The following is a 21577-nucleotide window of genomic DNA, read 5'->3' on the forward strand; positions in this document are numbered from 1 at the left end:
AACCTTAAGACTGTGGCCTATGAATGTGAAATCTGGACTGCATATTAGATCATTACATTTCTTAATATTAATATTAATAAAAAATACTATGTGCAATACCCCCCACACATGTGCAATTAAGAGTAATTTGCAATAACCTGTAAATAATATTGTTATTGCTTTTTTTTTTTATTCTTATTTATATTGTGTATATAGTGTAAATTATTTTGTAACTGAGTGTCTTGCTATCCCTTTCTGCTGTGACACTGAGAATTTCCCCACTGTGGGACTAATAAAGCATTATCTTATCATATCTTATCTTATCTTAATATAAAATAAAAGCATGCTGTATATTATGATAGACAATGACACTGTAATGACAGTGAAATCAACTCATTGATCTTGTGTGGACCAATTGTAAAATATATTATTATTATTATTATTATTATTATTATTATTATTATTACTAGTAGTAGTAGTAGTGATAAAAAAGCTATATACATTTTTTTAATCATAGCTATTGTCAGTGATAATAATTGACTGTATTTTAGTCATCTAGCACACGGCCTGATCACCCTCCTGCCATCCACTGCCAAGTTCTTTACACAGGACTTCTTTACATAGGACCCTTTTGTATAATTTCTGTATATTCAGTATAATACTGTGTATTTCTTATATATTTAATTATGCTAATTGCTGCTATCCTGCTGTAATTACCTGTGCCACACCACAACCATGTCAATGCATGTATCTATGCCCTGATATGTTGTGTAAATGACGTAAGTGACAAATAAATATTGAGTAAAAACAGTGTAGAGTGCAGATATTGTGTGAATCAAATATTAAATATAATGAACTTAATGAACTTGAGTTACAGTTAATATTGTTGATGATTATAACTTGCTTTTTTTTTACTGTATGGTCCTTATATAGTTTGATATGCATAAAATGTTAGATATAATGAATGAATAATTAATGTCAGTGGTTATTGTTGATAATATATAAGGGTGGTGCGCATGCGCAGTGCGGGGCGCCCCGATCCGTTCCCGGAGCAACAGGGAAAATGGCAGCGCTCACCGCCCTCACTCAGGTAATAATGCCCAAAACATCCTCTTATCCTCTTTAAAATCATTCAGCAAAGTGCATTACTGCAATAACGGCCAGCAGATGCCCGCTAGAAACGCGCTGCCGAATGGGCATGTACTGAACGGTGCTGATTTATCAGCGCTAGCGGGGAGTTAGCCAGCTAGCCGGCTAACGGTTATCGCACAGCGGCTTATAGATAGAGAGGATTTAGCGGTGAAGCTAACCGGCTAACCGAGCCCAGCGCGCCCATCCGGACAGACCTAAACAGCTGCCTCGGTGAATTTACACCGAATCACACATATAACAGCTAGCTAAACCTCAGAGCTCAGAGCAGGTATCTGTCTATAGCTGTTTACCGTGAGGATCAGACCCTAAGCTTACTAGATAAGGTGCCCTGCAGCCGTTAGCTGAGCTAGTCCTTAAAACCCAGCCGAGCTGCGCAGAACTGCAGCCAGAGAACCGCGCTTAGCTTCGTAATACGGCCAAAATAGCTGGCGTTAAATATGGATTTTAGAGCAGCTGGCTGTCAATAAAATAACGCAGCTGTGCTGTTTTTAATATCTGATGGAAGTGGTCAGTAATAGGAGGAGGACGGACGGATCACATGCGGGTTTTAAGGAGTTAACGGGTCCTGGTAGCTGTAGCTGCCTGACCGAGCCTCCTTAAAGGAGGTAAATATAAATAATATCTATGAGCATTTCGGCTTTTAGTCATTTTATTTGTCATTAATGGAAGAATATTAGTGTAATATAATGTAATAAAGGCTGAAAATGCTGTACTTAGTGTTCCTGCATTCAGGGATCCTCTCAGAAATAGCAAAGTATGGCAGATAGGTATTGAATTACTAATAAAAATATGAATAATACAAATAAAAATATTTAGAAACATTAAATATTCTCAGGATTTAATACATAATTCCCTCAGTTTAATAAATTGTTCCTTTAGTTTAACTAAAGTGCCCCTTTAAACTTGAGAGAATGGTTTATTAAACTCAAGCAATGGTTTATGACTTTAAATATTATTATTTCTACCCTGATACATTATGGATTTAGGTTTTTACTTTACTAAGCCACCTAATTTTCCTTCCTCAGAGAGGTTTCTTGAATGCAAGGATATTTAGTTGCAGAAAAGCATTTAGGCTTTATGGTATTATTAATTAATACCATTAATTTAAGAGTGTTAGCTCTGGTTTTAGAGATATATTAGTATAAAATAATGTAATAAATGCTGTACTTAGTGTTCCTGCATTCAGGGATCCTCTCAGAAATAGCAAAGTATGGCAGATAGGTAAGTTAGTGGGTCTGTTTGCTTCATAGAAACTATTGAATTACTAATAAAAATAAAAATATTTAGAAACATTAAATATTCTCAGGATTTAATACATAATTCCCTCAGTTTAATAAATTGTTCCTTTAGTTTAACTAAAGTGCCCCTTTAAACTTGAGAGAACGGTTTATTAAACTCAAGCAATGGTTTATGACTTTAAATATTATTTTTTTACCCTGATACATTATGGATTTAGGTTTTAGAGATATATTAGTATAATATAATGTAACAAAGGCTGAAAATGCTGTACTTAGTGTTCCTGCATTCAGGAATCCTCTCAGAAATAGCAAAATATGGCAGATAGGTAAGTTAGTGGGTCTGTTTGCTCCATAGAAACTATTGAATTAGTAATAAATTAAAAATTAATAATACAAATAATATTCAGAGACCTGAGAGAACGGTTGATTAAACTGAGGCAATGATTTATGCCTTTAAATATTATTTTTTTACCCTGATACATTATGGACTTAGGTTTTAGAGATATATTAGTATAATATAATGTAATAAAGGCTGAAAATGCTGTACTTAGTGTTCCTGCATTCAGGAATCCTCTCAGAAATAGCAAAATATGGCAGATAGGTAAGTTAGTTGGTCCGTTTAAAAACGCCATAGAAACTATTGAATTAGTAATAAATAATATGAATAATATAAATAAAAATAATATTTAGAGACTTTAAATATTCTCTTGATTTAATACATAATTCCCTTAATTTAATAAATTGTTCCTTTAGTTTAACTAAAGTATTATTATTATTATTATTATTATTTCTACCCTGATACATTATGGACTTCATGTTTTTACTTTACTAAGCCACCTAATTTTTCTTCTTCAGAGAGGTTTCTTGAATGCAAGGATATTTAGTTGAAGAAAAGCATTTAGGCTTTAGGGTATTATTACGTTTCATTAATTTAAGAGTATTATCTCAGGTTTTAGAGATGTTATAGTGTAATATAAGGTAATAAATGCAGAAAATGCTGCATTGAATGTTCCTGCATTCAGGAATCCTCTCAGAAATAGCAAAATATGGCAGATAGGTAAGTTAGTAGGTCTGTTTGCTCCATAGAAACTATTGAATTAGTAATAAATAAAAAATGAATAATAAAAATAAAAATATTTAGAAACATTAAATATTCTCTTGATTTAATACATAATTCCCTTAATTTAATAAATTGTTTCCTTAGTTTAACTAAAGTGCCCCTTCAAACTTGAGAGAACAGTTTATTAAACTGAGGCAATGGTTTATGACTTTAAATATTATTATTATTATTATTATTATTATTATTATTTGTCTACACTGATACATTATAGACTTAATGTTTTTACTTTACTAAGCCACCTAATTTTCTTGGTTTCCACCAAGGGTTCTTAAATGCAAGGATATTTAGTTGAAGAAAAGCATTTAGGCTTTAGGGTATTATTACTTTCCGTTAATTTAATAGTATCTCAGGTTTTAGAGACATAATAGTATAATATAATGTAATAAATGCTGAAAATTCTGCATTGAATGTTCCTGCATTCAGGAATCCTCTCAGAAATAGGGAAAGGGGCAGCAAGGTAAGTAAGTAGGTCCATTTGCTCCATAGAAACTATTGAACTTCTAAAGTATCATGCTAGAAAAATAATATTTAGAGACTTAAACTATTCTCCAGATTTAACAAATTATTTCCTCAATTTAATCAATTGTTCCCTCAGTGAACTAAAGTGCACCTTCTAAACTAAGGCATTGGTTTATGCCTTTAAATATTATTTTAGTATATATATTACTTCATGTTTTTTTATGGAGTTGACGAGGCTTTTCACTTTAGTAAGCCACCTACCTTTCCTTCTTCAGAGAGGTTTCTTAAATGCAACGATATTTAGTTGCAGAAAAGCATTTAGGCTTTATCGTATAGTATTTTTAGTATTTTTACTTTAAATTAATTTGAGAGTATTAGCTCTGGCTTTAATAGTATAATATAATGCAATAAATGCTGTATTTAGTGTTTTGCATTCAGGAAACCTCTCAGAAATAGAAAAATAAGACAGCTAGGTAAGTTAGAAGGTCTGTTTGCTCCATAGAAACTAGTGAACTTCTAAAATATCATGGTACAAAAATAATATTTAGATATTTAAATCATTCCTTGGATTTAATAAGTGTTCCCTTAGTTGAACTAATGCGCCCCTTCTAAACTGAGGGAACGATTTATTAATGCAGGAATCTTGACTGTTAACTCGCAGAGGAGTGAAGGTCTCTGAATTTGCTCTGGGTAGTTTTGGTAAGACGATGCCGTGCAGAATCAGATATTTTTATTCTGCTCTGTTTTTATCGACGTGGGATGGTTAGTGTGGGAAATAACACGAGCCATCATGTTACCATCATGTGGGCGTGGAAACTGCTGAATGTTCTGCTGAACTGCTGCAGATCCTCCACTTTAGAGAGAGATTTATTAAATGCAGCTGTCAAATAATTCATTTTTTCAGAACTGTTGCATAATTCAGTCATTCAGGGTGCTTTGTGAAATGGTGCATTGTGGAGAAACTGACTGACTGATTTCTGTATCGTGGTGGTGAATAAAACCAGGTTATGAATACAACACGAGTATAGTCATTTTATTTACTATCCAAAGCATCCAGTGGACCTACACGTATCTTCTGAGTTTTATATGGACGTTTGATGATGGTAAAATAGTGGCAAATCTGACAGATATACTTTTTTGTCTTAATAGTTTTTGCCACGCCAGCATTAATGTATTTTAAAATGCAGAATAGGTCAAAAGCTTCTCTCAAAACTGTCAAACAGCGTCTCATAAACATCATAAACGGTTCAACAGTTGTCCTTCCTTGGAGCCCTTTACTTTTGGTAGGTGCTGACCACCACATACTGGGAACACCCCACAAGACCTGCCCAATGTTTTGGAAATCGTCTATCTAGAACATCACAGTTTGGTTCTTCTTGGTCAAAGTGTCTCAGATTCTTACACCTGTCCATTTCTCTTGCTTCAACTCCTACTTTATCACCCTCAAGAACTGACCGTCGACTTTCTGCCTAATATGTAGATCCACCCCTTGACAGACAGGAGCCACTGGACCCTATTTATTCAGTGCTATTTACTTCACCTAGCAGTGAGTTTAATGTTATGGCTTATTGGTGTATATAACACTAAATCATTTTGAGGTCACTTCTGACCATGATGCTGCCCATTGTGTTCTCTTGAGTGTTTGATTTCATGAGGCTGACCGTCATCAGTGTTTTAGCCAGTCGCACAGTGACCAAAGCAACAGTAAGGGGGGTCCTGAATTCACACAGAGCTGAGACTCTGTGTTGCTCAAGGCTTGTAGGGTTAAAAGATAAGGCAAACATCTTAATGCTCTTTGAAAGTGTAATTATTGCATTATTTTGCAATATTATTTTGTATTACCATTAGATTAGTGGCATAAATCAAATCCATTTGAATAGTGCTGACATTTTTACAAAGCAGCTTTACAGAATCAGTAAGTACAGTAATCAGGGAGAGGACAAGAAATCAACAATACATAACAACCTAAGACCCCCAGTGAGCAGCTAAAAGGCCACAGTGGCAAGAAAAATACTCCCTCAGAGCTGGAGGAAGAAAGCTTGGGAGGAACCAAGACCCATCCTCCTCTGATCAATTATTTAACCTCAGATAAATGAGTTTAAGAAGTCACAGAACCACCTCATAAGACTGTTATACTCATACTACTGCTAATATGTGCAAAATAATCATAATATCATAATATGGTATAACTAATATAACCATAGTAGTGATGGTCAGAGCACTGAGAGTAATGATAAGTCTGGGTGATAGAAAGACCTTCAAAATTTGAGTTGGACACAGATGGAATTTGACCTCCGCCTTTAATCCATGCATGCGGTGAACACACACTAGTGAGCACACGTGCCTTTAGTGGTGGGTAGCCAATGCTGCAACACCTGGTGATCAGAGAGGCTGGTGAGCAGGTAGCAGCTTTCTGAAGCTGGGGACTGAACCCACAACCACTGAGCCAGCACTGCCCACTGATAACACGAGTATTTGTAAATTGTATGGTGGCGGCGATTGACCATTAATGGGATGTATAGCAATGGTTGACTCTAGGTTGGGAAAGACAATTGACATAGAATTGGAGGGGATATAGTTATACTCATAATACTGCTAATATGCGCAAAATAATAATAATATCATAATATAGTATAACTAATATAACCATAATAGTGATGGTCAGAGCACTGAGAGTAATTATGTATCGTCCAAAATGTACTTACCGTGACGGGTCTGTGCAGAAATGCAGAATAATTGCAACATATTTTTGGCTCTAACTGTAATTTGCTTTTTTTCTTTTCAGATGTCGAGTGGGAACCCAGTGTATGAAACTTTTTACAGACAGGTAAGATCAAAGAGGAATTGAGTCTTAGGTTTTAGTCTTAGTGGTTGTTTTGCCCCTCCAAATGTTCTTTGGTGGAGGTGGTGGAGAGTAGTGGGAGCAGATCCAGATATTACAAAGCAAGCCCTGGACACTTCAGCGTGTTCTCAGCTCTAGCACAGCTGATTAGGCCTTGAAGGGCTCGATAGCTGATGAATCTAATAGAGTTGTTGGAGCAGGGATGAGACAGGCCTGTGTTACAGAACTGCAGTTTGACTTTGGCATGAGCTTCATTATGCAGAAATATTTCTTGGTAAAGTTGCTCCTTTTATTAATTACAGGTTAGATTATAGAGGAGCCCAGTGCACATTACATTTTACAGTGTGATGTGTGTTGTTTTTACTTTATAGTGAGATAGAATAACATTGTGATATAAACCATTAACAATCATAATACACATATAAATCAACAAACAGCTGTGCAAACAGTGGAAATAAATATATACACTATATGGACAAAAGTATTGGGACACCTACTCTTTCATTATTTCTTCTGAAATCAAGGGTTGGAGTAACTGTCTCTACTGTCCAGGGCAGAGGGCTTTGTAGATTTTTAGATTGTGGAGGTGAATTACAGTGAGGATTTTATTGCATTCAGCCACAAGAGCATTAATGGGATCAGGATGTTGGATGATGATCACCATCACACCTCATCATCCCAAACTCCACAACTCATCCCATCCAAAAGTACTGCATGGAGCTCCACCACCACCATCATTCCAGAGAACACAGTTCTTCTTCCACTGCTCCACAGCTCCTCAATGCTGCTGGGGGGCTTTATACCCCTCTAGCCCACCCCTGGCATTAGGCAGCATGGTGCCAGTAGGTTCATGTTTATTCTATTGGCAGTACTGTGTTAGCAATGGGTGTAGCTCTTAAAGAAGCTGAATGCATTCATTAGAAGGGGTGTCCACAAATATTTGGACATACATTTACATATTTTTTCAGATCCTACAGGAACAAAGTTAATATGCTACTGCTACTGTAGGATCAGCTTGTTATAAGAAACTGTTGGTTTGAGGTGATGCTAAATGGTTTAAGGAAAATCTACGTTTGCTTTCTCAGGTGGATCCAGGAAACACAGGGAGAGTAGGACCCACAGAAGCGGCCTTGTTCTTAAAGAAGTCAGGACTGCCTGACATCACTCTGGGAAAGGTTAGTATGTGAGGAAGCGCAGCCTTGAATTCTAAATGTGCCTGAATCCAAAAAGTGGAGAAGGAGGTTGACTCGTCACTTTTTAGATTGATCAGAATATGTCCAATCATAAATATTTACCTGTCTCTAAATGTCCTTCCCCAGATTTGGGACCTTGCTGATCCTGATGGAAAAGGATTTCTGGACAAACAGGTAGAGCAGAGTGTTCCTTGTTGAAGGCACAGAGCAAAGCTCTTACCAGTGATTAACCCTCATCAGTTGTTGCTTTTCTAAACAGTAACAAACATAAAGTATAATTGGATATGAATTATTTCTCACTCATATGTTGAAAAGAAAAAACGGTAAATAGCATTGCTGTGTTGACAGACAAAACTGGACAGACAGATACGTCTGGGTGATAGAAAGACCTTCAAAATTTGAGTTGGACACAGATGGAATTTGTCCTCCGCCTTTAACCCATGCATGCGGTGAACACACACTAGTGAGCACACGTGCCTTTAGTGGTGGGTAGCCAATGCTGCAACACCTGGTGATCAGAGAGGCTGGTGAGCAGGTAGCAGCTTTCTGAAGCTGGGGACCGAACCCACACCCGCTGAGCCAGCACTGCCCACTGATAACACGAGTATTTGTAAATTGTATGGTGGCGACGATTGACCATTAATGGGACGTATAGCAATGGTTGACTCTAGGTTGGGAAAGACAATTGACATAGAATTGGAGGGCACATATTAAACTTTCTACAGCTTGTTAAATATTATTATAAATTATTATAAATTGTAAAATTCATTTTGCTAACTCTCTGCTCTGTTTGTGCACCGGAAAAAAATAAAGTTCACAGCCCTGGCTCTGTAAATGGGAATCAAGCAGAGTGGCTTGGACTGGGAAACACACACTATTCACTAATTAGCAACAGGGGATGTTTGAGCTTCTGCACAGGATGGGGAGCAGGTGAAGCAGTTGGGTGGTGGAGAGACCTCAAAATGTTGAAAGGCATGAAAAGGGATGAGGATGTAGCTCTATTTCTGTTGGATAGGTGGGGAGCACTGACTTATTTTTGCCATTTTAGCAGCAACAACTGTAGCAACAAGTCAAGTCAAGTCAGGGGGCTTTATTGTCATTTCAACTATATAGAGAGTCCACAGTGAAGCGAAAAAGCATTCCTCCAGGACCATGGTGCAACACAGCACAGTGCAGACGGTGCAGACGAGACACAGAGCGCAGACTAGAACGTGTAAATAAATAAGACAGAGACTGAGACAGAAGTGGGAAGTAGGGTTGTGCAATAAAATGTGCATACTCTGTTAAAACTAGTAGAGTGCAGCACAGGTTAGAGCTATTTTTAAAATAAATAACAGGGCTGTGCAAAAGGCAATGTGCAATTCTTGTGCAACAAGTGTGCAAAGAGTCTAGTAATGTAGTGAGGCAGTATGTACCTGTTGGACCTGATGCTGCGAGACCTTCGTAACAGTTTTTTAACCCACAATATGCTTGAATATGTGGGGGCAGAGCTTCTGCAGGACGTTTTGTTTTGCTGTTGAGTTCAAATATCAGCAGTCGTTTTCTAGAATCGTATACAGTGCCTTTAATTAGGACGTACATACACATTTACATACTGTATTGCTGAGGGGGGGGGGCGACACAGTTTTCTGTAACATGAGAAACACATGGACATGGATATGGAAATTTACTGCTCACTTTTAGAGTTGGCACTGTCTCCGGGTGGAGGGGCACACTTCAGCACCCTTTACTTTTATATGTGCTATTATAGTATGTATGTGTTATTATATAGTAGTCCCACAAGCAAATGTGCACACAGAACAGGGGGTAGGTCAGTTTGTAAACCATAGACAAGTTTGAGTTACACAAAAATGTGATTTTTCATTCATTCCGACAGCATAGAAGTCGACCTGAGGACAATATTCTGTATTTTGATAATTATAATGTTATTATTGAACTGCAAAGTGCTCCTATATGGTATGAGGACACTGAGACACTTTACCCACACTATGCTACTGCTTCATCTCATATTGTGATTAGATTGCTGCTACTTTTTTTTATTTCTCTGCTTTCCCATTTTTTTTACCCATCTTTTATTCTAGATTTTTTTTATTATTATTATTTTGTTTATTTATTAATTGTTCTTTGGGTGTAACTGGGACCTTGAGCTCTCAATTTCGTTCCACCCTATGTACCACATGCGATGCAAATGACAATAAAGTTCTTACATCCTAAACAGAGCTGATTATAAAAGCTGAGATGATTCCAAGCCAGGGATGGTCATCATATTCTGATATGACTGTGTATTTATTGATCTAACTTTGTAATTAATCATATATTTTGAACACATATTACTTTGACCGGTACAGTGAAATGACAGTAGTAACGCTCAGATTAATAGGCTTAACGGTCATATTTATTGATTTTCGTGTATCTGTGTTTATGCTAACAGGGATTTTATGTTGCTCTTCGGCTGGTGGCCTGCGCACAGAGCGGGCAGGAGGTCTCTCTTGCAAGTTTAAACCTCACTGTGCCCCATCCTAAATTTGTAAGTGGAATTTGTAGGTACTACTGTATTGTGTCAGTGGAATAAACCCCATGAACAAAATACTGCATGTCTCTGTTACAGTAGCAGTGACTTTACAGCTGTAAATATATGTGTAAGTAAAACTATGGGAAGAAACCAGACATTCATTATGTTAATGGCTCTGTTTTGCAGAAGGACCCGAGCAGCCCATCTTTAACTGGTGCACCGCCAAGTGACAGCCACTGGGCAGTTCGAGTAAGCTATTTTTAAATCACTGCCACGTTCCTGTTTGAGTTGACTGGTAATAATGCATGGAGCACACTCAGGAACCCCCACATGTAGTGTTGAATGAAGACAATTTGATCATAAAATTGTCATATTTTGTACATATGTGTGAATGTAGTTGGTATTTTATTCTATGAACTGTTCCTTCATGTATAAATACAGTTGTGTGGGGTCTGTATGTCGTCTGGTGCAGTTGTACAGTTGTATTGTGGCTTTCTGTGGTATGCATGAAGATAATACACATTTTCTATGTGGACTCCTTAGATTAACCAGAGCCACCCGACCTTCATTCTTCATTTTACTGTTATTGTCTCTGTGGTTTTCAGCCTGAAGAAAAGAGCAAGTTTGATGGTATTTTTGAAAGTCTTGCACCAGTAAATGGGCTTCTCTCTGGTGAAAAGGTCAAACCAGTTCTTATGAATTCAAAGCTGCCTGTGGATGTTTTAGGAAAGGTAAGCTAACATTCTCTATTTTCAGGTAACACAAAACCTCGTATCTCTTTGCTTTTTTCTGCTTTAATGTGAATTTGCCGGTACTTCTTTACGCTGTGACCACATTTTATGATGAATGGACCAATAGAAATGCTCCAAAATGACTTGGAATAAAATCCATTTACAGTAACTTCCATTGAAAGTTACGTTTTATATCTGCTGTGTTGGAGATATGAGGTTTTTGCCTGACTATACTACACTATATTACTTCTCTATATGTTTTGTATCTACATGTAGAGTCAATCAGTATTAAAATGATCATGATTTCCCCAGGTTTGGGATCTAAGTGATATAGATAAAGATGGACATTTGGACAAGGACGAGTTTGCCGTGGTGAGAAGTGTATAGATCTTCTACGTATTGCAAGCATGACACATTTTCTCAAACGCAATTTTGAAACGTGCAACTAACTCTGTTTTTCCTCCAGGCCATGCACCTGGTGTATCGTGCCCTGGAAAAAGAGCCGGTTCCCTCTGTCCTGCCCTCCTCTCTCATTCCTCCATCCAAAAGGAAGAAATCTTCAGGCTCATTGCCTGGCATGGCCCCAGTGCTGCCAGGCAGTCCACCACCACCTAAAGACAGTCTACGCTCCACTCCCTCCCATGGCAGCATGAATTCTCTAAACAGTGCTGGGAGCCTGTCCCCCAAACACACTATTAAATCCACACAGGTATGCAGCCCTGGTGCCTTTCCCCTAAAAACGCCCTGAGATCCACACAGACCAGGCAGAGCACCGTACTCTATGTACTCTCCCATTCTCTATGCCGGAGAACAGAGAATTATTCAAGGAAGTGGAAGAGTTGCTATTTGGTAACACTTCATTTTAATGAACACAAAGTATTGATTTATTAAATAATAATTAGCTCTTTGTCCAATAAATCTTGAATTCTAGATTCATGAACGATTCTCAATTCTAAAATGCTTGTTCATTATGAGCTTTTTCGTACAAAATTGCAGGTCTGTTGTGTGTAAATCAGTAATAATTGCAGTATTATTTGTAATCACGCACATTAAACACTTTGGTACCACCCTGTTATGCAAATCTTTGAGCATAAATGACTAGATACATTTATGTTTAGTGTGTAATAGGCAGCGCTTTGATTTGATTTGCTTTTTGTGAGTGAATAAGAAGTTTAATAATCACTGACACATCAAAACGTGTTCTGTATTTTAAAGTGAGGTTCTGTCTAATCACTTATTAGCACCAAATAAGCATTAATGAGTCAGTTTGCATCACAGATTTAGTCTATTGATGGTACTCTGGTTGAAATAACTGAATGTCTTTTATGTCAGAATCAGTGTTTAGTTCTTAAAAAGGGTTAAACTAACATCTGTCCAGCTGCATGTTGTGTTATGGAAAGCTCAGGTGCTGTAGGTTCTAATCATCACTAATTACAGACTAAACAGCACTGAATAATCTGCGTAACAGGGTGGTAACAAAGTGATTATTGTGCATTATTAGAGTTAGGAATGTAATTATTAGTGATTTTCATTAAACAGAACTCCAGTTATGTAGTAATTAGGATTATAATAATAATATAAAGCGTAATGCATAGTGAATAATTAGCTTAATCAACCCCTTTAAATAAAATGTTACTGTTTCTTTGGCTGTCTCTAATAAAAATCATTAGTACAAAGAAATTGTACTAATGATTATTTTCAGTACTGATCGTCTTTAGGATTGGAGTATTGGTTTAGGTGCAGCTCTGTAACTAACACAGATGTGTTTTCTGTGATGCTTTGTCCTTTTAAACATTAGCACTCAGTGAACTGGGTGGTGCAAGCAGCAGACAGACAGCGCTACGACGACATCTTCCTGAAAACGGACGCCGACCTTGATGGCTTTGTCAGCGGCCAAGAAGTCAAAGATATCTTCATGCACTCTGGTCTTCCCCAGAATATTCTGGCACATATATGGTGAGCCGTACGGTACAGTTATACTTCTGTTGTTGTTAGAGACGGCGTATCAGTATGGATGGTATCGGTCGATATCAGCAGGAAATGCTGGATTGGATATCAGAGAGAAAATAAATAATTCTGATCTGATCCGGTAACACAAGTCTAGCCTCAAATAGCACACATGCTATTAACTGTGTGTTTCTTCCTGTTTATACAGGCTCATATCAGCCTCTCGCTGCCAATTCTGCCATGTGATCTATTCTCTGTTAAAGACCTAACATCTCACTGATGTTGCTGCATTTACTTGAACTTAAATGAAGGTGTAGTGCACTATAGACCCCTGTGGCGCGGCCTAAGCTTTCAGTCTTTGTTTTCCTTCCATTACTTTTACTTTTCTACTTGAAGTGGTTCTGAAACCAGTACTTTTACACTTTTACTGGAGTAAAAAGCTTCAGTTGATTCTTCAGCTTCTATAGAAGTCTGTTAAACCCTCGTATCTCCACTCACTTCTACCTGAGGAATGAATGTCAATACTTTTGACACCTTTGCTTATATTGCTCATATAGGGCTTTGGCGGACACACGGCAGATGGGCAAGCTGACCCGAGAGCAGTTTGCACTGGCCATGCATTTCATCCAGCAGAAAGTGAGTAAAGGCGTGGACCCTCCTCAGGCCCTGACCCCAGACATGATCCCACCGTCAGAGAGAGGCACCCCTGTGAGTAGTGACATTGTAAGGAATACTTTAATTGCAATTAGGTGTATTGATGTAGAGTACTAAGCTAAGCCTATAAACACTGCTCCTGTAACATTCCTCATCATTCTCTTCTTTCACTTTAGGCTCAATAAAGGTGATAAATGAATATTTGAATGAATGTTTATTGCTGTTGTATTTAGGAATTAAGTAAACTGTATTGCTCATATTAAACATACAGACTGTTTACAAGGATGTGCTTGTGTGAGATAAAACTATGGGGAACTTTTGAAGCCTTTAGACTTTAATATTGGCAGATATTGTTTCATCACCTACAGAAGGGCGTAATACAGTATATAATAAGCTGATGAGTCGAGTCAGGTGTGTTTTGGCAGAGAGAATCCTACACTGCACTGTACTGCTGTTACCATAATATAAAGAGTTGAATTGAAGTGCTTATTTTGGTCTTTTTTTAAAGCAGCATAATGCAAGTATTGAGCCCTACTGGGCTCCCCCTGCAGTTGTGGAGCAAAAAGCATTTTTACACCACTGTTGTAAGTAATTGTAGTGTTTTGAGCGCCCCCTTATGGACAGTTGTAGACAGACTGCATTTGTTGACGGTAGAGAAGCATGTGGGCTGAGGCGGTAGGGTAATATTAAAGGATTTTACACTAATATGACTCTATGGGTTGCGCGGCGTTACACAGCAGTTCTGGAGAGAGGCTCTCCTCCTGCAGCTCCACCACCAAAGCTCCATAGTGTAGTAGCAGCAGCGTTCCGGCCCGGAGTGGCAAAGACAGAGGTGCCATTGTCTCTGTTATAGTCAGTGGAGCATCAGCATGATTCTGAGGCTGCTGTTTTGAGGGAACATGGCTTGACATATTAAAACCCTGTCCTAATTTTCTTGCAGAATCTGTCTGGATACATGACGCCCGTGGGCTCGGAGATGGCAGCCCTGACTGAGATGCGCAGAGTGAGTCCACTTTATAGCTTCACTTTATTGTGTTTGTCAATTAGACTTACACTATATGGACAAAAGTATTGGGACACACCACTTAATCACTGAATTTAGATGTTCCATACAGTCCCATCACCATCACTGGTGTATAAAATCAAGCCTCTAGTTCTGCAGTCTGCCTTTCTTACACACATCAGTGAAAGAACGGGAGGTTCTGAAGAGCTCACTGAACTCCAGCGTGGTTCTGTATGTAATAGGAGACACCGCTGCACCAACAACAACAAGTCAGCTGGTGAAATTCAGACCTTCCCTCCTAGATCTTCCTCCATCAGCTGTGAGTGGTAGCTCACAGAGAGCAGCTCAGTGTCCACCGAGTGTCCGACCACGTACAGAGCGGGTTCAGGGCCGAGTGCTGAGCTCAGAGCATAGTGCAGAAAAGCCTCCAATGCTCTGCAGACTGCAAAGCTTTGAAGCTGCAAAGGGGGGGCCGGCTCTATATTAATGCCTATGGGTTTAGAAAGGGACGTCATATAAAAGCTCCTGTAGGTGTCCCAATAGCTTTGTCCATTGTAGTGTGCTAACGGTTCAGGTTGATAACAGGATTGATGCAATTTGCTGTTTAATTGAAAAAAACATCATCATACATGTTTTTGACTTGTTCTCCTTAAGCTTTGTGGTGCTTTACTGGTAGAAATGCAGTTCAGGAGCTGAAGCCATGGAGGAAGTCTCATCACATATTTCTCTTTTCCGTATTTAACGCTGCTGATGTATTATTCTTACATCAGGCAATAATGTACAAGTTATGGGTATGTAACATTTGCACACAGAAAAAGTACAAAGAAATATGAGCAAATGCTTTCAGTGGCCCGTTAGCAGAGGTGGCGTGCTGAAAAGCATTTGTGAGAGCCCAGTGGGTGCTGTGAATGGTGATGTGCCTTGCCTTCCCAGTGTGTGGAACGTGGAGGTGGAGCCCAAGCACCTTGTGCACTCTCTTCTCCTGTCGTGGTGGCTTCCCGTGTGTTCTTCTGCCCTTCTGTTTGCGTGGCACTGTGGTGTTTCATGCCCTGTGAGAAAAGGTAAAAGCTGAACTGCATGTATGTGTGTGTGTGTTCTGACATCCTTCAGGACAGCTCCAGCTCTGTGGGGTCTGGCGAGTTCACTGGAATCAAGGAACTGGATGATATCAGCCAGGAGATCGCTCAGCTGCAGAGGTATGTTTACATTAGTGCCAATTAGTGCCAAGTCCACAGCGACAAGCAGACTATAGCTGGCACGGTCACATGACATACAGTGCATGGTCATTCTACAAGATTACGTAATCTTAGCCTTAAGATACAAGATTTTTTTTTTTTTTGGGGGGGGGGGTATATATCTGAGATAAAAAGAAACTCTAAAATTCATTTCTCCACAATTAATTTTTCCAAGTTTGAAGACCGTAGCTTTTTATGAGGCTACTGATCCATTTAAACATTTGTTAAATATTATTATTAATAATATTATCTGTGGATAGTAATATACTTAACATATTGCATTTTATAAACAGACAGTGTTGAAAATGATTTGATTTTGTTAGGAGTTTTAACATTTAATTACTAGGGCGGTCCCGATCCAGTCCAGGTGTGTTTTATTGGATCGGGTATCTGTTATTTTAATCCTAATCCAGTTCCGGGTCTTTGTTTTAGCCTAAATCTTAAAGGTACAGCAGATCAGAACAGAGCTTGTCTGTCTAAGATAATTGTCTTAAAGGGCACAATATCGGAAACAGTGTGTGGAACATGTTGCAAGTGGACCTCAAGGTGTCACACTTGCATGGATGGAAAAATGTATGAAAATACACTATCTGTCCAAATGTTTGTGGACACCCCTTCTAATGAATGCATTCAGCTACTTTAAGTTGCGCCCGTTACTTAATAGACGCACACACACACACACACACAGCTTGTCTAGTGCTTGTAGAGAAGTACTATTGAATAGGATAGAATGCCTAATGCCAGGAATGTGCTCTGGAATGATAGTGGTGGAGCTCCATCCAGCACTTTTGGGATGAGTTAGGGATGATGAGGTGGGGTAATGATCACCCAGGATCCTCACAGCAATGCCCCTCCAAAATCTCGTAGAAAGCCTTGCCTGACAACAGTAGAGACAACTGCTCTTTCTTGATTATAAAGGAAACAATGACTGAACAGGTGTCCCAATACTTTTATGTCCATGTAGTGTATTTATACCAGCAGTGGGAGAAGTCTACTTCCAGCAAGGGGACCTCATTTTGGACCTTAGGCTTCATATGAAGGGTGTTCATTGCTGTTATCTACTTGTCCATCCTCCTGAAGAACACCAGCATGCCTCCTTCTGCCATCTCGGGTGTTTGAGATTGTAGTTTGGCACACAGTGAGTGTGTCCCTTTGAAACTGGTTGCTCCGTAGAGATGTTAGGACGTAAGCGAGCGTCGCTAAGTTGCACACTGTGGAGTGTAGAAAGGACAGGTAAAGCAGAACGCCTGTTCCTGGTGGCGGATGAGTGTCTCCCTCTCTCTCTGCCGAACGTAGCCTCATCTTCACCTCCTCTACCCACCTCCTTTAACGTGTGTTTTATGAAATCTTTTGTTCTCGCCACTTACTCTTCATGCTGCCACAGCACACTCGCTTTTACTCACTGGGACACGCTCAGGTAAAGCTCTCTCTCAGCTCTTTTGGTTTTAGTTTCTGTGATGGTGTTTGTGTGGAGGAGGCACGTCTGGCCAGTTGAATCTGTGCTCTTTCTTCATTGGCTGAGGAGGTTTGATGAGGTCCTGTGTCCTGTCTCTCTCTGTGCTGTTATGTCTGTCTGCGGCGATCAGGGAGAAATACACGCTGGAGCAGGACATTAGAGAAGCAGAGGAGGCCATCCGACACAAAACTACTGAAGTCCAGGTAAACGAGCCAGGCACGTCTGGCTTTTCTAGTAGTGCTGCACAATATGGAGGGAAAATGTGATGTTTGATAAAAAAACAACAACAAAAAAACATAAAACCTTCATGTAAAATAATTATAAAAATAAAATGAAATGCTAAGAAAATGTAAGCACATTTTTGGCACGTTGGTAAACACAGAGTGGCCAGAAGAGGGCGCTGATGGATCTGGGGGAAGAACCTTTCCCACCGCATGCCTTTAGTTAAGGGTATTTAAATGTAGGCGTTTATATATACACACTATATGTCCTAAAGTATCCGCATTCATTGCTGACACAGATGTGCTAATGCACACACACCGCTTGTCTATTGCCAAAAGAATCAGATAAACATGAACCTATCGGCACCATGCTGCCTAATAATGCCAGGCGTGGGCTAGAGGGGTGTGAAACCCCCAGCAGCATTGAGCTGTGGAGCAGTGGAAGAAGAACTGTGTTTTCTGGCATGATGAAGGTGAAGCTCCATCCAGTACTTTTGGGACGAGGTGGGGTGGTGGTCATCCAACATCCTGACCTCACTAATGCATTTGTTATTGAATGCAATCAAATCCTCACAGCAGTGTTTCTCCCAAATCTAGTAGAAATCCATCTTCTCTGGACAGTAGAGACAGTTACTCAAAAACAACAAAAGCAGGATCAGCTCAGTTCAATACTCTTGATTTTAGAAGAAACAATGAATGAGCAGGTGTCCCAATACTTTTGTCCATAAGTTAAAGAGTTTATTTAATTCTATTCATATTATTAAGATTAATAATTATATTATTATATTTGAAAATATTTCTGTCCACATGAAAACACTTGCTAGCACTGTTTGGGTCCGTAGTATCTCAGAAAAAGAAACTTCAAAACACCAAGAAGAAAGAAAAGAACACAGAGGTTTAATCCCAAATTACACACTGCTTCCTGTGTAGTGTGCTATGCAAGTCAGGAAGTTATGGGTTCTAAATCAGGATAGAACATTATTTATATATCTGTATATATAATAGAACAGTATCTACATTCAGTTATATCTGGGGGATCTGAAATTTAGAGCTATCTGTATGTAGGCAGTGTAGTTTTAGGACTTATGTAGTTCACTAGATAGGGAGTAAGGAGGTATTTGAGATTCAGCCACAAACATGCATGCGTTGTGACTTGGGCATTTTCATAAAGCTCTATTTTCCCTGTCAGAGACCAAAAACAGCGCTTTCGTGTGGACAGGAGGCCAAAACACAGACAAGAACCTCTATTTTTATTAAAACATTCGGATACATCTGGCAGAGCCTTAGATTTAATGCAGTTTTTACATCTATGTACTTTTCAATAGGTTGAATAAACCTGGCTATTTTGAGATGTATAACATTACCTACTTTAGTGGTAGTAGTGTTGGAATCAGCATCAGGATCATTGAATATCACATTATTTTATTTTATATAAATATAAAAGTAACTCTTTGTTGGTTTTGATCTTCAGGAGATGCAGAATGACCTGGATCGGGAGACGTGTAGTCTACAGGAGCTGGAGGCCCAGAAGCAGGACGCTCAGGACCGACTAGATGAGATGGACCAGCAGAAGGCCAAGCTGGAGGATATGCTCAATGAAGTCCGTCAGAAATGCCAGGAGGAGTCCCAAATGGTAAAGTCATGCCGTCCTCCTGCAAACCTGATGTTTTAAGGTCCCATGCATTCAAAAAACAGTAAATCATTAAAAACAGAGATTTCTTTTGCTAATTATTTGCTTTCGAACATGTTCAACATGAGGTTCAAACATCAGTAAGTCACATTAAAAATGCATTAATTATAAAATTATAAAAGCTGATCATGCAAACTTAAGTGTTTACAACAAAGTGAGCTTGTGTTTAATATTGTGTATATTAATAACTTGTATTGGCTAAGAGGAGGTGTTTCCCAACCCTGGTGTTCACATTTAAGATGCTTTCTGCACTTACACCACCTTCAGCTCCACCTTCAGCTCAGGAAAGGCTTGTTAATCATCTGATTAGCTGGATTAGGTGTGTTGGAAGCAGGTAAACACTAAAATGTTCAGTGCAGTGGGTCCACCAGGATGAGAAATCAGCGGCATTGCATGCTTTTCACTTTTCAGTCTGGACTTATTTTGCAGAACTAAACCCCTCAACCATATGCTTATATTTTTACATTTAATTGTAGGCCTGTTATTCATTAACTAATAAGTGCAAATACATACACGCCTTTGTGAATAAACATTGACAAGATTTGTCCAAAAATGTTGGTCCTACCTTTTCCCTAAACAGAACGTGTGTTTGTGTGTCCAGATCACTTCTCTGCAGACCCAGATCCATTCTCAGGAGTCCGACCTGTTGAACCAGGAAGAGGAGCTGAGTCGAGCCAAAGCGGACCTGAGCCGACTGCAGCAGGAGGAGAGCCAGCTGGAGCAGAGCCTTCAGGCTGGCAAGATCCAGCTGGAGACCATCATCAAGTCCCTCAAGGCCACGCAGGATGAGATCAACCAGGTAAGTGGAGTAAACAGCTGAATCACAAAATGCTGATGGTGAGGAAACAGCAGTTATAGGGAATTATTGCATGCAGAAAATCTGATGTAAACAAAGTCATTTATAATGATGGAGAGTGACTTTAAGGTCCTAAACATCAAGTAACAGAAGATGCCACACTCAATAGTAATTGTCATACAAAAAATGGTCTGTAAAATTGCAGATTCGTCAACTTTCAGTGTATGGTTGATGTAAAAAGCTTATTCCGAGCAGATGTGGAGTCATTTCTATTGGTCATCATAATCTTCTGACATAGCGTAAAGAACAGCTGCCAGATTCAGATTATGTACAACCAAGATGCAGTGTTTTTTGCGTGCCAGCTGGTATGATCAGTGGAGGTTGTGTAAGAGTCTAGCGCTGCATGTTTCACTAGCGCACACTAGGGGGTGCTACACTCTTACATAGGTACCTCATGTTTAGGTACAGTATGCAGTGTAGCTTCCACAATATGCAAACCTCTGTGGTATTTAAGGGTGGAGGAATGCGGTGATATTGTGAAATACCAAGTGAGCCATAATCAAAACCTGCGGCTCACGACTTTTCACCTGAACTGATAAGCGCATGACTGATGAGTAGGGCTGCCTCGGCCTATTATGCTAGCAATCATATAATTAGCAGATTATTTCGACGGCTAATCATACAAAATGTCAGATGATAAAAATGCAACAATAATAGAATGACTTGTTTTGAAGGCTCGCAGCAAGCTGTCCCAGATCCAGGACAATCAGCATGAAATGAGCAAAAGCATCGAGCAGTACAGCAGCGCTCTGAATGGCACGCACGGGGGCAGCATGACCAACCTGGCTGACATGAGCGAGGGCTTCCCTGAGAAGGAGAACGGAGGCTTTGGGGCCATGGTAAGATCATTGGAGTCTTATCAGTGGTTGGTTTTTGAGCAGTGGGTTACATTCCATAATTTTATTGTTTATTATGAGTTCTAGTTTACAGTGAGTCATTGCAATTAGGCTAATTCACCCTACAATTAATACAGTCAGTAAATATTTTGAAATACATTTATGCTGTACTCCCAAGAGCAGAGGTGGTCTTGGTCCAGTGTAAAAAGGGCCTGCTTTATTCAGTGCTAACACTTCAATTCTTCTGCCTTCAGGAGGACCCCTTCAAAGTGAAGACCAATGTGTTCAACAGCAACTCTCAAGAGATGCACACAGACCCCTTCCAGTCTGAAGACCCTTTCAAATCCGACCCTTTCAAAGGTTGCTGCACATGTTGTCTCTCTCTTTCTTCCTTCCTTCCTTTATTCATCGCTCATCTGCTGCCTCCCACTGCTTCTCTGTCTCCTTGCATGT

The 21577-nt window shown here is 39.3% G+C and overlaps 1 protein-coding gene across 7 annotated transcripts in view; it reads left to right on the forward strand.

Annotated features, from left to right (window-relative positions):
* Nucleotides 1–1018: 1018 nt before the first annotated feature.
* Nucleotides 1019–21577, forward strand: part of eps15l1a (epidermal growth factor receptor pathway substrate 15-like 1a) — a 44572-nt gene continuing 24013 nt past the window's right edge. For 4 of the 7 annotated variants that reach the window (XM_072659757.1, XM_072659759.1, XM_072659762.1 and 1 more), the window contains exons 1-19: nucleotides 1019–1069; nucleotides 6734–6775; nucleotides 7876–7965; nucleotides 8110–8157; nucleotides 10415–10510; nucleotides 10682–10744; nucleotides 11101–11226; nucleotides 11539–11598; nucleotides 11693–11935; nucleotides 13025–13182; nucleotides 13731–13896; nucleotides 14768–14830; nucleotides 15941–16026; nucleotides 17450–17482; nucleotides 17652–17724; nucleotides 19214–19375; nucleotides 20034–20231; nucleotides 20963–21127; nucleotides 21379–21484. In XM_072659757.1, the coding sequence (XP_072515858.1) occupies nucleotides 1043–1069; nucleotides 6734–6775; nucleotides 7876–7965; nucleotides 8110–8157; nucleotides 10415–10510; nucleotides 10682–10744; nucleotides 11101–11226; nucleotides 11539–11598; nucleotides 11693–11935; nucleotides 13025–13182; nucleotides 13731–13896; nucleotides 14768–14830; nucleotides 15941–16026; nucleotides 17450–17482; nucleotides 17652–17724; nucleotides 19214–19375; nucleotides 20034–20231; nucleotides 20963–21127; nucleotides 21379–21484 (2005 nt within the window). In that variant the 5' untranslated portion in view covers nucleotides 1019–1042. The remainder of the gene's footprint in view (nucleotides 1070–6733; nucleotides 6776–7875; nucleotides 7966–8109; nucleotides 8158–10414; nucleotides 10511–10681; nucleotides 10745–11100; nucleotides 11227–11538; nucleotides 11599–11692; nucleotides 11936–13024; nucleotides 13183–13730; nucleotides 13897–14767; nucleotides 14831–15940; nucleotides 16027–17449; nucleotides 17483–17651; nucleotides 17725–19213; nucleotides 19376–20033; nucleotides 20232–20962; nucleotides 21128–21378; nucleotides 21485–21577) is intronic. The other 3 variants (XM_072659758.1, XM_072659760.1, XM_072659761.1) reach the window with 3 other exon arrangements.

This window comes from Salminus brasiliensis, chromosome 17 (genome assembly GCF_030463535.1).
Source record: "Salminus brasiliensis chromosome 17, fSalBra1.hap2, whole genome shotgun sequence".
Taxonomy (NCBI): domain Eukaryota; kingdom Metazoa; phylum Chordata; class Actinopteri; order Characiformes; family Bryconidae; genus Salminus; species Salminus brasiliensis.